The 12,678-nt window shown below is 38.1% G+C and overlaps 1 protein-coding gene and 1 pseudogene across 4 annotated transcripts in view; one reads left to right on the top strand and one right to left on the bottom strand.

The window, feature by feature from the left end:
* Positions 1 to 12,678, bottom strand: part of RABGAP1L (RAB GTPase activating protein 1 like) — a 741,419-nt gene that overhangs the window by 682,603 nt on the left and 46,138 nt on the right. Inside the window, exon 1 of one of the 4 annotated variants that reach the window (XM_034667693.1) lies at positions 6,696 to 6,743. The exons of 1 other annotated variant lie outside the window; for it this stretch is intronic. Coding sequence is in view for 2 of the 3 variants with exons in the window: in XM_034667696.1 (XP_034523587.1) it covers positions 5,135 to 5,139 (5 nt within the window). In the remaining variant the exon portion in view is untranslated. Of the gene's footprint in view, positions 1 to 5,134; positions 5,156 to 6,695; positions 6,744 to 12,678 lie in introns of those variants that run through there. 2 more of the 4 variants (XM_034667696.1, XM_034667698.1) reach the window with 2 other exon arrangements.
* LOC100473518 overlaps positions 11,517 to 12,678 on the top strand; it is a 4,946-nt pseudogene continuing 3,784 nt past the window's right edge.

Raw genomic sequence — 12,678 nt, 5'->3', positions numbered from 1 at the left:
CCACCCAGGTGGCCCTGCAGGGGTCTTTTAAATAATATGGGGCTCACTGTTCTGTGTCTTCAAGACTAATAACATCCATTTCAACTCAGCATGTGAAGAGCAATGAACAAAACAAAACAACTTTTAAAAGCATTTAGTTAGGGTACCTGGGTGGCTCAGTCGGTTAAGCAACTATCTTTGGTTCAGGTCATGATCCCAGAGTCCTGGGATCAAGTCTCTCATCGGGCTCCCTGCTCAGCGAGGAGTCTGCTTCTCCCTCTACCTCTCCCCACTGCTCGTTATCTCTTCTCTCTCATACTCTCTCTCTCAAATAAATAGATAAAATCTTTTTTTAAAAAAGCATTCAGTTAAAAGGCTATCCTTATTATAATCCAAAAATAAGAATATAAAGTCTGACAAAAAATTTTTATGTCTCCTCAGGCACAAAAAAAAACAAAAAACAAAACACTGGGAACTATAGTGTAGGCATACACATTTTCATTCTTTAGGCATTTTAAAGGTATAGAGAATAAGGGGCAGGAAACTTACTGGTCCTACAGAAAATCTACGTATATTTTTTCTATTCATCCCCTTTTCCCCTTCTCTGAACCCAAAGGAGCTCTGTATTTTTTATTAAATTGAACCACTTAAACACACATACCCCCCACACCTATAGCAATTCTGCCAATTCTACCAAGTGAAATGGCTTTTAATTCTTTAATGCCACATCATTTTTTGTCAAATGAGCAATATATCTTAAATTAACACCTCACTTGGATGCCTAAAACTACAATTTTCACATATACTAGAATCAGTATAACAACATTGAGCAAAGTCTAACTGGAAGCTATCTTCTTCCTAAAATAACTGAACACATTCAAAAGTATAAAATCATGGTGCACATGGTCCAATTTCTTTTTGTGCCAAATGTGGTTAGCCAGCTTCTTGCTTTTAGATTATGTGTTTGCACCTATTCATTTTAAAGTGGCTCTTGAACTAAAATAGAACACTGAAAATATGAGTGTGACTCAAAATTGGACAAGACAGGCTGCAAGGCATGAGAATTCAGATGACTATAGTAGACCCATTACAACAGTGGAAACAGGAAATATTCTTAATTTACAAGAAGAAAATGGACGTGAATAATTTGGAACATTTACCAACTATAATTCTTCTGTGCTTTGAAAAAACAAGACAGTCTTGGGGGAAAAAAAAAAAATCACCATAGCCTCTATTTACTAAACGGTCCATCCACTATTCCAGTTCTCAGGCAAGAGCCACACCAACATGAATAGATGTATGCAAGTATGTCCCTGCCCCTGAAAAGGGCACAAAAGGGCCTTAGTAATGCATAGTACTTTAATGAGTATCTATTTTTATTTGTCTAGCAATAATCTCGAAACTTTTTTTTCTGAGAATGCCTTCCCCCTGTTGAATGAAACCTCATGGCTTTTAGAAACCTCAACACCATGGCCAAACAGACCCTAATACAAACTAATTAGACCAATTAACCCAATTCCTAAGATTTTTGATTGATGACCAGAGACTCCATCACGACAGCTGTCTCTCCGACAGCAAAAACTTTAAAGATGTAAACTAGGAATTGTTGGTGGCCATGTTTTTCCCCATATGAAGAAGGCCAATATGCAGTGAGAGAAAAGTAACTCAAAATGGATTAAAGACCTAAATGTGAGACCTGAAACCATAAAACTCCTAAAAGAAAACATAGGCAGTAGTTTCTTGTACATCAACCTTAGCAATATTTTTCTGGATAGGTCTCCTCAAGGGGAACAAGTACAAAAATAAACAATTGGGATTAAATCAAACTAAAAAGCTTTTACACAGCAAAGGAAACCATCAACAAAATGAAAAGGCAAAAAAGGAGGAGGAGGAGGTGGAGAAAGATAAAAAAAGAAAAAGAAAAGGCAACTACTGGATGAAAGAGGATATCTGCAAGTGATGTATCTGATATGGGGTTAATAAGCAAAATATAAAAGAACTCATATAATTCAAACAAACTAAAACAAACAAACAAAAACAAATCCAGTAAAATATAGGCAAGTACCTGAAAGCACATTTTTCCAAATAAGACATACAGATGACCAACAGACACATGAAAAGATGATCAACATCACTGACCATCAAGGAAATGTAAATCAAAACCACAAAGAGATACCACCTCACACCAGTCAGAAGGCCTAGTATCAAAAAGACAAGAAATAATAAGTGTTAGCAAGTATGTAGAGAAAACTCTGATGCACCACTGGTGGAAATGGACGTTGGTGCAGCCACTGTGCAAACAGTATGGAGAGTCCTCAAAAAACTAAAACTAGAGGTACCATAAGGTCTAGTAATTCCACTTCTGGGTATTTACCCATTGGAAATGAAAATACTACTTCAAAAAGGTATATGTACCCCTATATTTACTGCAGCATTATTTACAATAGCCAAGATATGGAAGCAACGTAAGTGTCCATCAGTAGACGAATGGATAAAGAAGATGTAGTTATATACACAATGGAATATTATTCAGCCAGAAAAAAAAGAATGAGACCTTGCCATTTGAAACAACATGGGTGGACTCAGAGGATATTATGCTAAATGAAGTCAGTCAAATACCATGTGATTTCACTTACATATGGCATCTAAAAGCCAAAAACACATTCAAAAGTATAAAATCATGTTTGTTCGCAAACAAACAACAAGAAAAGAGAAAGAGACTCATAGAGAACTAGTGTTTGCCAGATGAGAGGCAGGTAGAGAAGATAGGTGAAATAGGTAGAGAGAGCTTATGAGGTACAAATTTCCAGTTACAAATAAGTCATGGGGCACCTGGGTGGCTCAGTCAGTTAACCATCTGACCCTTGGTTTCAGCTCAGGTCATGACCTCAAGGTCTTGGGATCGAGCCCTACGAAAGGCTCTGTGCTCGATATGGAGTCTGCTCAAGATTCTCTCTCCCTCCCCCACACCCTCCCCCTCTGCCTCTCTCCCCTGCATGTGCAGGCACTGTCTCTCTAATAAATAAATCTTAAAAAAATAAATAAAAAATAAAATTAAATTAAAAAGTCATGGGGATGAAAAGTACAGCATAGGGAATGTGATCAATAATACCAAAATAAGTCTATACGGTGACACATGGTAACTATACTTCTGCGGTGAGCATTTCATAATGTATATAATTACTGAATCACTATGTTGTACACCTATAACTATTACATGTCAACTATACCGCAATTAAAAATAAAAATAAAAAACTCATAAGCTGTAATGACGAATAGAAAAGGAACAAATATGTAAATATTGCTTGCCTCACAATTACTGAATACTACTTTTATGTTGAATAACACTTGCTATAAATAAACAAACAAAAAACTGTATTAGGATGGTAAGATTTGTAGCTGACTGCTGTAGATCAGATTCTTGTTACCAGTTTTCGACTCCCTCCCTATTACAGAATTGTACATTTAGGCCCCTTATCATGTGATTATCGTTCTACCTCTCACTAGAGTAAGTGAAGCAAAATACATCCCTGTCCAAATAATCTGGGGCTTAGCCATGTAATTTGCTTTGGTCAATGAAATAATAATAAACAAAACTTGGGCAAAGACTTTAAATGTCTTGAGTTTTTTGGCTTGGTCTCTTGAGCTTCTGCCATCTATCATAAGATGAGGGTCCAGGAAGCCGAGACCCAAAATGCAACTCATGACAAAGACCTGAATCCAATCCACAGAAAGGAGTCTCCCTCACAGACCGACAGAACCATGAGTTAAAAACCTAAAAGTTTGTTGTTGTAAGCCATCAAACATTTCGGCATTGTTCTATAGCATTACCACAGTGATGGCTGACTATTTCATTGTCTATTTTTAAATGTCTTCAGCAGGGTCACCTGGCTGGCTTAGTCAGAAGAGCACAGGACTCAATCTCGGGGTTGTGAGTTCAAGCCCATGCTGGGTGTAGAGATTACTTAATAAATAAACAAACTTTAAATGTCTTCAGTATTATTATGCTATCTTTAGACTAAATAAAAATCAGAAATAGCTAACACTGCAACTAACAAATCTATCTCTCAAGGAGATATCGATATGGTTCTTCAACTATTACCTAAAAAGTCTAGTGATTTCTACAATTTTTATATTCCACTGAATTAAATGTACTTCAATAGGCTAACCTTCTAATACTAATATTCAATTCTAGATATACTCAATTTATAAAACCTTGACCCACGCATTATATTGCAGTTTAGAAAACCCTACTCAGCAATATCTCCTAGGCAATAATATAAATGAAAAATATTGGGGCGCCTGGGTGGCACCGCAGTTAAGCACCTGCCTTCGGCTCAGGGCGTGATCCCGGCATTATGGGATGGAGCCCCACATCAGGCTCCTCCGCTATGAGCCTGCTTCTTCCTCTCCCACTCCCCCTGCTTGTGTTCCCTCTCCCACTGGCTGTCTCTATCTCTGTCAAATAAATAAATAAAATCTTTAAAAAAGTAAAAATTAAAAATTAAAAAATTAAAAATTAAAAAAAATGAAAAATATTTTGAAAATATTCTCAATTTTTTTAATGAGGATTCACTAACTTGAGATTTTTCTCTTGGTTTTTCTGCCATAATTATATATACAATCTATTCAAGAGTAAGGTTGATAAAATTATACACATTATATCATAGTCACTTACTGCCTGGAAAACTAAGTTCTGACAGCTATACAATTCAGAGTTCCATAAACTTGGCTTAAGAATAAAAATAGGCTTTGTGCCCAGCAGGTACAGGCATATGTTCAAGGGGGAAAAAAAATCCATCACATGACAGAAGAGACCATCACTAAAGTGTCCACTTTATAGTTATAGCTCCCCATGGTATAATAAAACCAAATTTTTGGGGCGCCTGGGTGGCACAGCGGTTAAGCGTCTGCCTTCGGCTCAGGGCGTGATCCTGGCGTTACGGGATCGAGCCCCACATCAGGCTCTTCCGCTATGAGCCTGCTTCTTCCTCTCCCACTCCCCCTGCTTGTGTTCCCGCTCTCGCTGGCTGTCTCTGTCTCTGTCGAATAAATAAATAAAATCTTTAAAAAAAAAAAAAAAACCAAAGTTTTGTGATCTTTGGGTCACCATCTAACACTTGGTATGTTGCATGATGTTGCATAAAGCACATACCACATTTCTTTCTGGCCATTGTGTCCATGAGAAAGGTGTCTCAGTTCTATGAACCCACAGGTTTCTTTATCTGAAAAATAAGGGGTTGTACTAGTTGATCTCCAAGATCTCTAATCTCTAAAGCTTCTACATATCATTTATCATCAAAGCTATGGCACAGAGAAATTAAACAATTTCTCTAACAAGTTACAGAGCCAGGGGGAGAATCTAGAAATCCTCAGTTGAGAAATCTATTTACTAGCATATCAAGGACTGGTAATTATTACACTATTACAAACATTTTGATTCCAATCAATTTCTCTTCTGCCACATAATACTCTCTATGAAAGTATACCAAAATACAACACCAAGCAGAATTAAGAGGGGAGAGTAGTGAATTCATGTTTACTATGTATCTCCACATAATTGGCACTTAGTTACCAGAGGAAATGAATTACCAATTTGCTGGGTCTAGCATAAAGACTCAAGGTGGCATCCAAAACTTCATAAACTTGGCAACCAGACAAGGTTCCTAAAAAGACTAAGATTTCATAATTACCTTCTGCAACTATTCAATCTGCACAAGATCAGCAGTGAGGGGCACCCCAGTCACTGCACCAACACAGCTAAAGAAAAGAAGTCGAATGATTTTTTTGTTTTTCTTTTCCTATTAAGTCTACAGGCAAAGATCTGACTTCTGTCTTTGAAGCACAGAGCCCTCTGTGTTTAGTATAACACTGAATGTTTGTGAGATATGCCTGACTGAACACCATTTAACCCATCAGAAGAAATTTTGTATGTGTTATGCATTTATCTCTGCCTAGTTCTGCAGAATTAGTGAACCACATAAAATAATCAGAGTTATTGAAAATCCCTCAAATTAACTAGGTTTCAAGAAAAGGCATTTTTCCTTGATTTGGTAGAATTTTTTAAAATTTGTTTGAGAGAGAGAGAGAGAGAGAGAAAGAGGATGCACGAGCCAGGGGAGGGGCAGAGGGAAAGGGACAAGCAGACTCCCTGCTGAGGGAAGCCTTATGCAGGGTAGGGGGCTCGTTCCCAGGACCCTGAGATCATGACCTGAGCCCAAGTCAGACACTTAACTGACTGAGCCACCCAGGTGCCCCTGATTTGGTAGAATTTACAACAAAGAAGAGATACTATACTTCAGACTACTCTCTAATCTTTTCAGTAAAATGATTCAGCAGGATGCTTATGAGAAAAGTTCAGCAATATGAAAAAAGTTTTGAAATACTAAAACCAGTACTTCCAAATTGTGTTGCACGAATTAAACAAAAACAAACACAAAGGCACAGAATAATCTGAAGAAGTTAATATTTAGGACATATTATAATGTACCTAAAATTTCATAGGTAGTTTCTATGAAATTATATGCTGTGTGTCTACAAAAAGCAAAGGGAAAGAGGGTCTTGCTAAACTGAAACTATAAACTGAGTCACTGTTAATTGGGAAAACAATTCGAAGTAAAAACTGTTCTAGTACTAGATTTTTCTACTTTACTCTAACAAGGCAGCAAAACCCAAAGGTACTTTATATAATTAGAAGAACAAATTATTCGGGGCACCTGGGTGGCACAGTGGTTAAGCGTCTGCCTTCGGCTCAGGGCGTGATCCCGGCGTTGTGGGATCGAGCCCCCACATCGGGCTCCTCCGCTGTGAGCCTGCTTCTTCCTCTCCCACTCCCCCTGCTTGTGTTCCCTCTCTCGCTGGCTGTCTCTCTCTCTGTCGAATAAATAAATAAAATCTTTAAAAAAAAAAAAAGAAAAAGAACAAATTATTCAATGACCCCATAACCATTTCTACTGAAAATCCCACCTACTGAGCAATGTTTTTAAATGCTTTCTGATGTTTCAAATGGGGAAAGTGTGATAAAATCAAGCCATCAGAAATCCAATATTTGACAGTTTCTTGTGTTGCTGAATTTGCACGTTAATGTCCATCTTGATATTTGTCAAGCCTTTGAATCCTGGGTCATAAGCCACAACAGACTTGCTGCATACTGAGGGCAGAGATAGGAATATTAGAGCCCCATGCTCTAATACCACTCATACAGAATCCAGTTAATTTTTTAACAAGCATTCACTGTTGTTGCTGATGCTGAACACTTATTTGACACGCATAGTTATAGTCTTCTCCAACTGGATGTCTAAGAGACATTTCAAACTCAACATATTCAAAAATCATACTTCCAACCTTTCCCCTACCAACCTATCCCTCACTCCACACTACCTTCCTGCAGGTTTTCTCATCTCAGTTGACAACTCAATCCTTCTAACTCTGACCAAATATATCGGTCATGCTACTCCTCTTGTTCTCTTTTTCTCCTTCCTCAAACTAACTCTCTCCACTCTCTCACCTTATACCTACACTGTCAGCAAATTACTTTGGCTCTACCTTCAAATTACATTCAAAAATCATCCATTTCTGACCACCTCCACTGCCACTATCAAGTCCCAATCCTACCCATCATCATCCCTTACCTAGACTATTCTAAAAGCCTCTGAAACTACTCTCCACTTCTGTACTTGCTCCCCTATGGTTGATTCTCAAAAGCGGCCAGGATAATCCTTTTAAATTTAGCTCTTGCCAGTCCTCTGATCAAAACTCTCCCAACGGCTCTCCCACCTTACTCATAATAAAAGCCAAGTGACCTTCAAAGCCATTATATGCTTGTACTACAAACGCCCCACCTCACTACTTCCCCCACCCCATCTTACCTTACCTTTGTGACTTATCTCCTACAATTCTCCCCCCCCCCCAGACTCAATTCCATCTAAAACAATTTCCTTGCTATCTGCTTTCTCTCAAACAATCCTGGCACATGTGCTCTGGCTATTGCAAAACAGAACACTCTTCTCCCAGATGACATGTTTACTTCCCTGTTCATATCTTCGTTCAAATCTCATCCTCCTCAGAAAGCTACTCCTGATTGCCTTATCTAATACTACTTCCCCAACACCAATTTCCAATCCCCATTTATCCTGATCTACTTACTTTCCCAGAAAACTTATTTTCTAACATACAATCTAATTTACTTTTGTGTCATATTTACTGTTTGTCTGTTTCTCCCAGTAGAGTGTAACTTCTTCAAAAGTAAGGATAATTGCTTTATTCACTGATATAACCCAAGCACCTAGAAGAATGCCTGGCATATAGCAGACAGATAAATATTTGCTGAATAAATGAATGAGTGACTATCCAAGACTGAGTAAATTCAAAGTTACTAAAACTCAAGGAGCCATCTAGTACCCCAGAGCCTGATCAGAACTTTGACTCTAAAGGGTCATAACAGCAGTAACGGTTTCTTTCACTAGGTAAATAACCAGCATACACTTGACATTACATAGAACTTCCACAGGTTTATGATATACTGAGGTAACTTTAAAAAGAAGATAGTAAACTAAAATGTTAGAGACCTCCTCACCAAATTCTCCATTTATGGAAGGAAAACAAAAACAATGACAAGTCAATCATATTAAGAAATCATGTTGATATTTTTGAGAGCATGAAATGGTGGTATTGTTATGAGAGAGTGCTTGTCTTTTGGCAATACATAGTGAAATATTTACAAATTAAATAATATGATGTCTGAGATTTGCTTCATAAAATCTGGGTGGGCACAGAAGAAATTAGACTGGTCATCACTGGAAACTGCTGTAGTTGGTAAAAGACCATAGGAATATTTATATCATTCAGTCTGATTTTGTATGCTTGAAATTTGTATTTATATGCTCAAAATTTGACAAAATAGAAGAAAAAAATAAAGTAATAGTACAGAAAGTTAAAAAAAAAACATAAAAACAAAGCCTATATTTCCTTTTGCATCTTGCACATTACATGTCACCCAAATAAATATCTGATGAAAAAATAAAGTACATGCCATAACTAAAGAACAGTTCCTATAAACTTCCACAATGACAAGAGCAAATTAAAACAAAAATGAATGACCAAAGTGAAGCCGTCCTTCAGAGTCAAGCAAAAATGGCATGCAAAGTGATGGCTGCACTGACCTCATATTTGGAGGACTGGAACAGAATGGGGACAACCCAAAAAAAGTTTCCATCTTTTTTGAAAGATAAAAGGCACCATACTTTATTCTATAAAGGTCATTCATATAAATGCAAAATATAATCAACAAGAACAAGAAAATGTGGCCGATATTTTACGTACAAAATAACACTGCAGCATAATTAGAAGGAATAGTAATAGAAATATTAAGAATCAATTTGACCAGAAAACAAATACAGCAGGAAACAAACATTATCTCAATCTCAGAAGTATACAAAAAAACTTTAAAGGCATAGAAAATTTAAATCTAAACTAGATATACAGGGGCACCTGGGTGCCTCAGATGGTTAAGCATCTGCCTTCAGCTCAGGTCATGATCTCAGGGTCCTGGGATGGAGCCCCACGTGGGACTTCCTGCTCAGCAGGGAATCTGCTCCTGCCTCTCTCTCTTCCTCCCCTCACCCCCCACCCATCGTCATGTGCATGCACGCTCTCTCTCTCAAATACATTTTTTAAAAAAACTAGATATACAAAATTTGAATCCTTCAAAACATAATTTATATCACCTCTGGAAGCAGTTTCAACAATTTCCCCAGCTGATTAAATCTGCTCTAGTAAAATGATATTAGCCTATGGGGTTTACGGTCAAAGACAGTTTTTTGAGAGCCACCCATCTAGCTCACGTACAGATAAATGTTTGTTTGGGTTTTTTTAATTCACATTCAAGTAACTAAAAATAAAAATCTAGTGGACTAAGTGCAAAAAGGTATAAATTTTTCCCATCAGGAAAAGAAACTGTTATTTATGCCAGCTTATTCTGCTAATGTGCCGAAGAGTAAGAAGTGACACGTGTGTTTCACATTCTAGGAATACCAGATTTTTAGCTACCACCTACATAAGAGCTTATATAAAAACAGGTCAAGTACCTATTTTAGTTTGATTTTCTTTTGCTTCTTACTCTTACTTGCCACAAAATCTCAAATTCTTAATTAAAACAAACTAAAGTAGGTACCTGAGATGTTTTTATGCCACTAATTCCCAATACAGTACAATGCACCCTGCCGATCAAAAAGGAAATGAGACTTTTTTTCTGATTACTACAAATATTTTCATTTTGTAAAGATTTATTTTCATGTAACAAAACCAATAACCTTAATAAAATATTATACCAGATTTCAAGAGGTGAAAATTCACCTATTTTAAATTTGCTCTCATTAAGTCAAGTCTTTGAATCTAGGGATTATTTATTTTATGTCTCTCCCACTTTAAAAGACAAAAGTAATATCACATTCTACAAAGTCACTGCAGGGCTGGCCCAGTACAGTAAATAACTCCATAATGAACTAGACAATAATGTGTTTATTACTTCATGAAACTCTTAAATGGTCTTACAAACAAAGGTGTTATAAACAAGATCTAAACCATTTATACTATGGATTTAGACATTTTAATTATTGCAGCACAAACATCTAAATATTAAAGAAAAGTAGCATTTATTTATCAAGAACTATTCAATCATTTTATGGTCTCCAACTATATTCAACACCTTAGAACAGTGGTTCTGAAGGATAGGCAAAGGAATCCCAAATATCATGGATAGAAAAGGGGAAAAGGACTAATCATAATAAGAATCTGTGTTGTGAAAAAAGTTCCTAGCTAATTGTGATATGCATTTTCAACCAGTTTAAATATGCCCAACCTGAAGAACTTACACTATAAAATCTCTTTATCTAATTTAATTTACACAGTATTCATTCAACTAACAATTATTAAGTGACCGGGATTAAGGCAAACAATGAAAACACATTCATATCAAATGGGATTCTCTGCTCTCCAGAAAAGATGCCAACCACATGCCCAGAACTCCAAGAGTATCTATATAGACCACAACAGATTTTTTAAAAGTTAAGACATCAGCAGTACTGTGTCATGCTTAAGAAACAGGTAATAAAGCAGTACGGCAATGAGAATTATCTATGTGCATCAGAGGGGTTATCTGAGAATAACCCAAATTAAGAAGTGAACAAATTCTGTGGTTTTTCAAAGTACATTAAGTGGAGGAGCACCTGGATGGTTCAGGTAGTCGAGCATCCGACTCTTGATTTTGGCTCAGGTCATGATCTCAGGGTTGTGAAATGGAGCCCTGCAACAAGGCCCCACACTGGGCATGGAGCCTGCTTAGGATTCTCTCCCTCCGCCCACCCCCTTTCTGGAAAGAAGGAAAGGAAAGGAAAGGAGAGGGGAGGGGAGGGAGAGGGAGAGGGGAAGGAAGGAAGAGAGGAAGAGAGGGAGAGAGGGGGGGAAAATAAGTACATTAAGTGGAGCATTGAAGGATTCTTTCACTAAGAGGGATCTAAACACATATCCCACTATCCACCATGGGTGAGATGGGGTAGTGTCTGAGTTTGAGACTAAACCTACTTACAAGAATTCACGCTCTAATAAATATTGACAGTGGGGGCCATTAAAGCCTGACTGTTAAACTCTCAACCACTAGAATTAGGCACACACACAACTGGGCTTAATCCTGCCTCCGCCATCTATAAACTGTATGACCTTAGGAAGTAAATCTCTCTAAACTTCAAGTTTAAAACAGGAGAAATAATAATCTACCTAAGAGTTTTTGGGAAAAATTAAATGTTGTTATGTATGTAAAAGCACTGAGCATACTGCCTGGCGCTTTAAAAAAAGCTGAATACATAATCAGTGATTATCATTTATTGTTCTTTTCTATGATACTATAAATCCTGACTCAGTTATTACAGGGGCATTAGCAGTGTTACCTACCTTCAACTTATTTAAAGATTTAGTGTGAGCCATATCCATCTTTTATAATACATCACAAATTCGGGTCACCTGGGTGGCTCAGCAGGTAAGCACCCAACTCTTGATTTTGGCTCAGGTCATGATCTCTGGGTCATGGGACTGAGCCCTACATCGGGCTCTGTGCTAAGTGTGGAGTCTGTCCCTCTCCCTCTGCTCCTCCCCCACTCGTTTTTTCTCTCTCTCCCTCTCTCTCTCTCAAGTAAATGAATGAAATCTTTAAATAATAATAATGCATCTGAACTTCCATCTTACACTATGACCAATTCTGGACTAGCAGAAACCTTCCACTATAAAAATGAACTAGAGGGAGAGCTGGGAAGATGGTGGAGGAGTAGGGGACCCCTTTTTCAGCTGGTCCCGAGTTGAGATGGATAGGTACCAGACCAGCCTGAACATCCACAGAATCAGCCTGAGACGCAGGAAGATACATCTGGATCCCTACAAATGAACATCTCCAGCGCTGAGTACTCAGGTACGAAGCAGGGAGCCGTGAAACCGCGCACAGATATCGGAAGATAAACAGAAGGGGGAGGGAGCAGCCAAGTTCGGGCGCCACGAAGCGGTAGTCATCTGCACGGGGGAGCAGGCGGACTCGTGGACTGGCAACCGCGAGAGAACAGGCTATGACCATGAGCGGGGAGCGCGCGACACCAGACTTCTCACGGAACTCTGGAACTCCGGTGTGCTCACTGGATCCAGACTGAGACCGGGAGC

The sequence above is a fragment of the Ailuropoda melanoleuca genome, chromosome 8, assembly GCF_002007445.2.
Source record: "Ailuropoda melanoleuca isolate Jingjing chromosome 8, ASM200744v2, whole genome shotgun sequence".
In the NCBI taxonomy this organism is placed as follows: Eukaryota; Metazoa; Chordata; class Mammalia; order Carnivora; family Ursidae; genus Ailuropoda; species Ailuropoda melanoleuca.
Note: the sequence above shows the minus strand (reverse complement) of the source record. Positions and strands in the feature narration are given on the sequence as shown.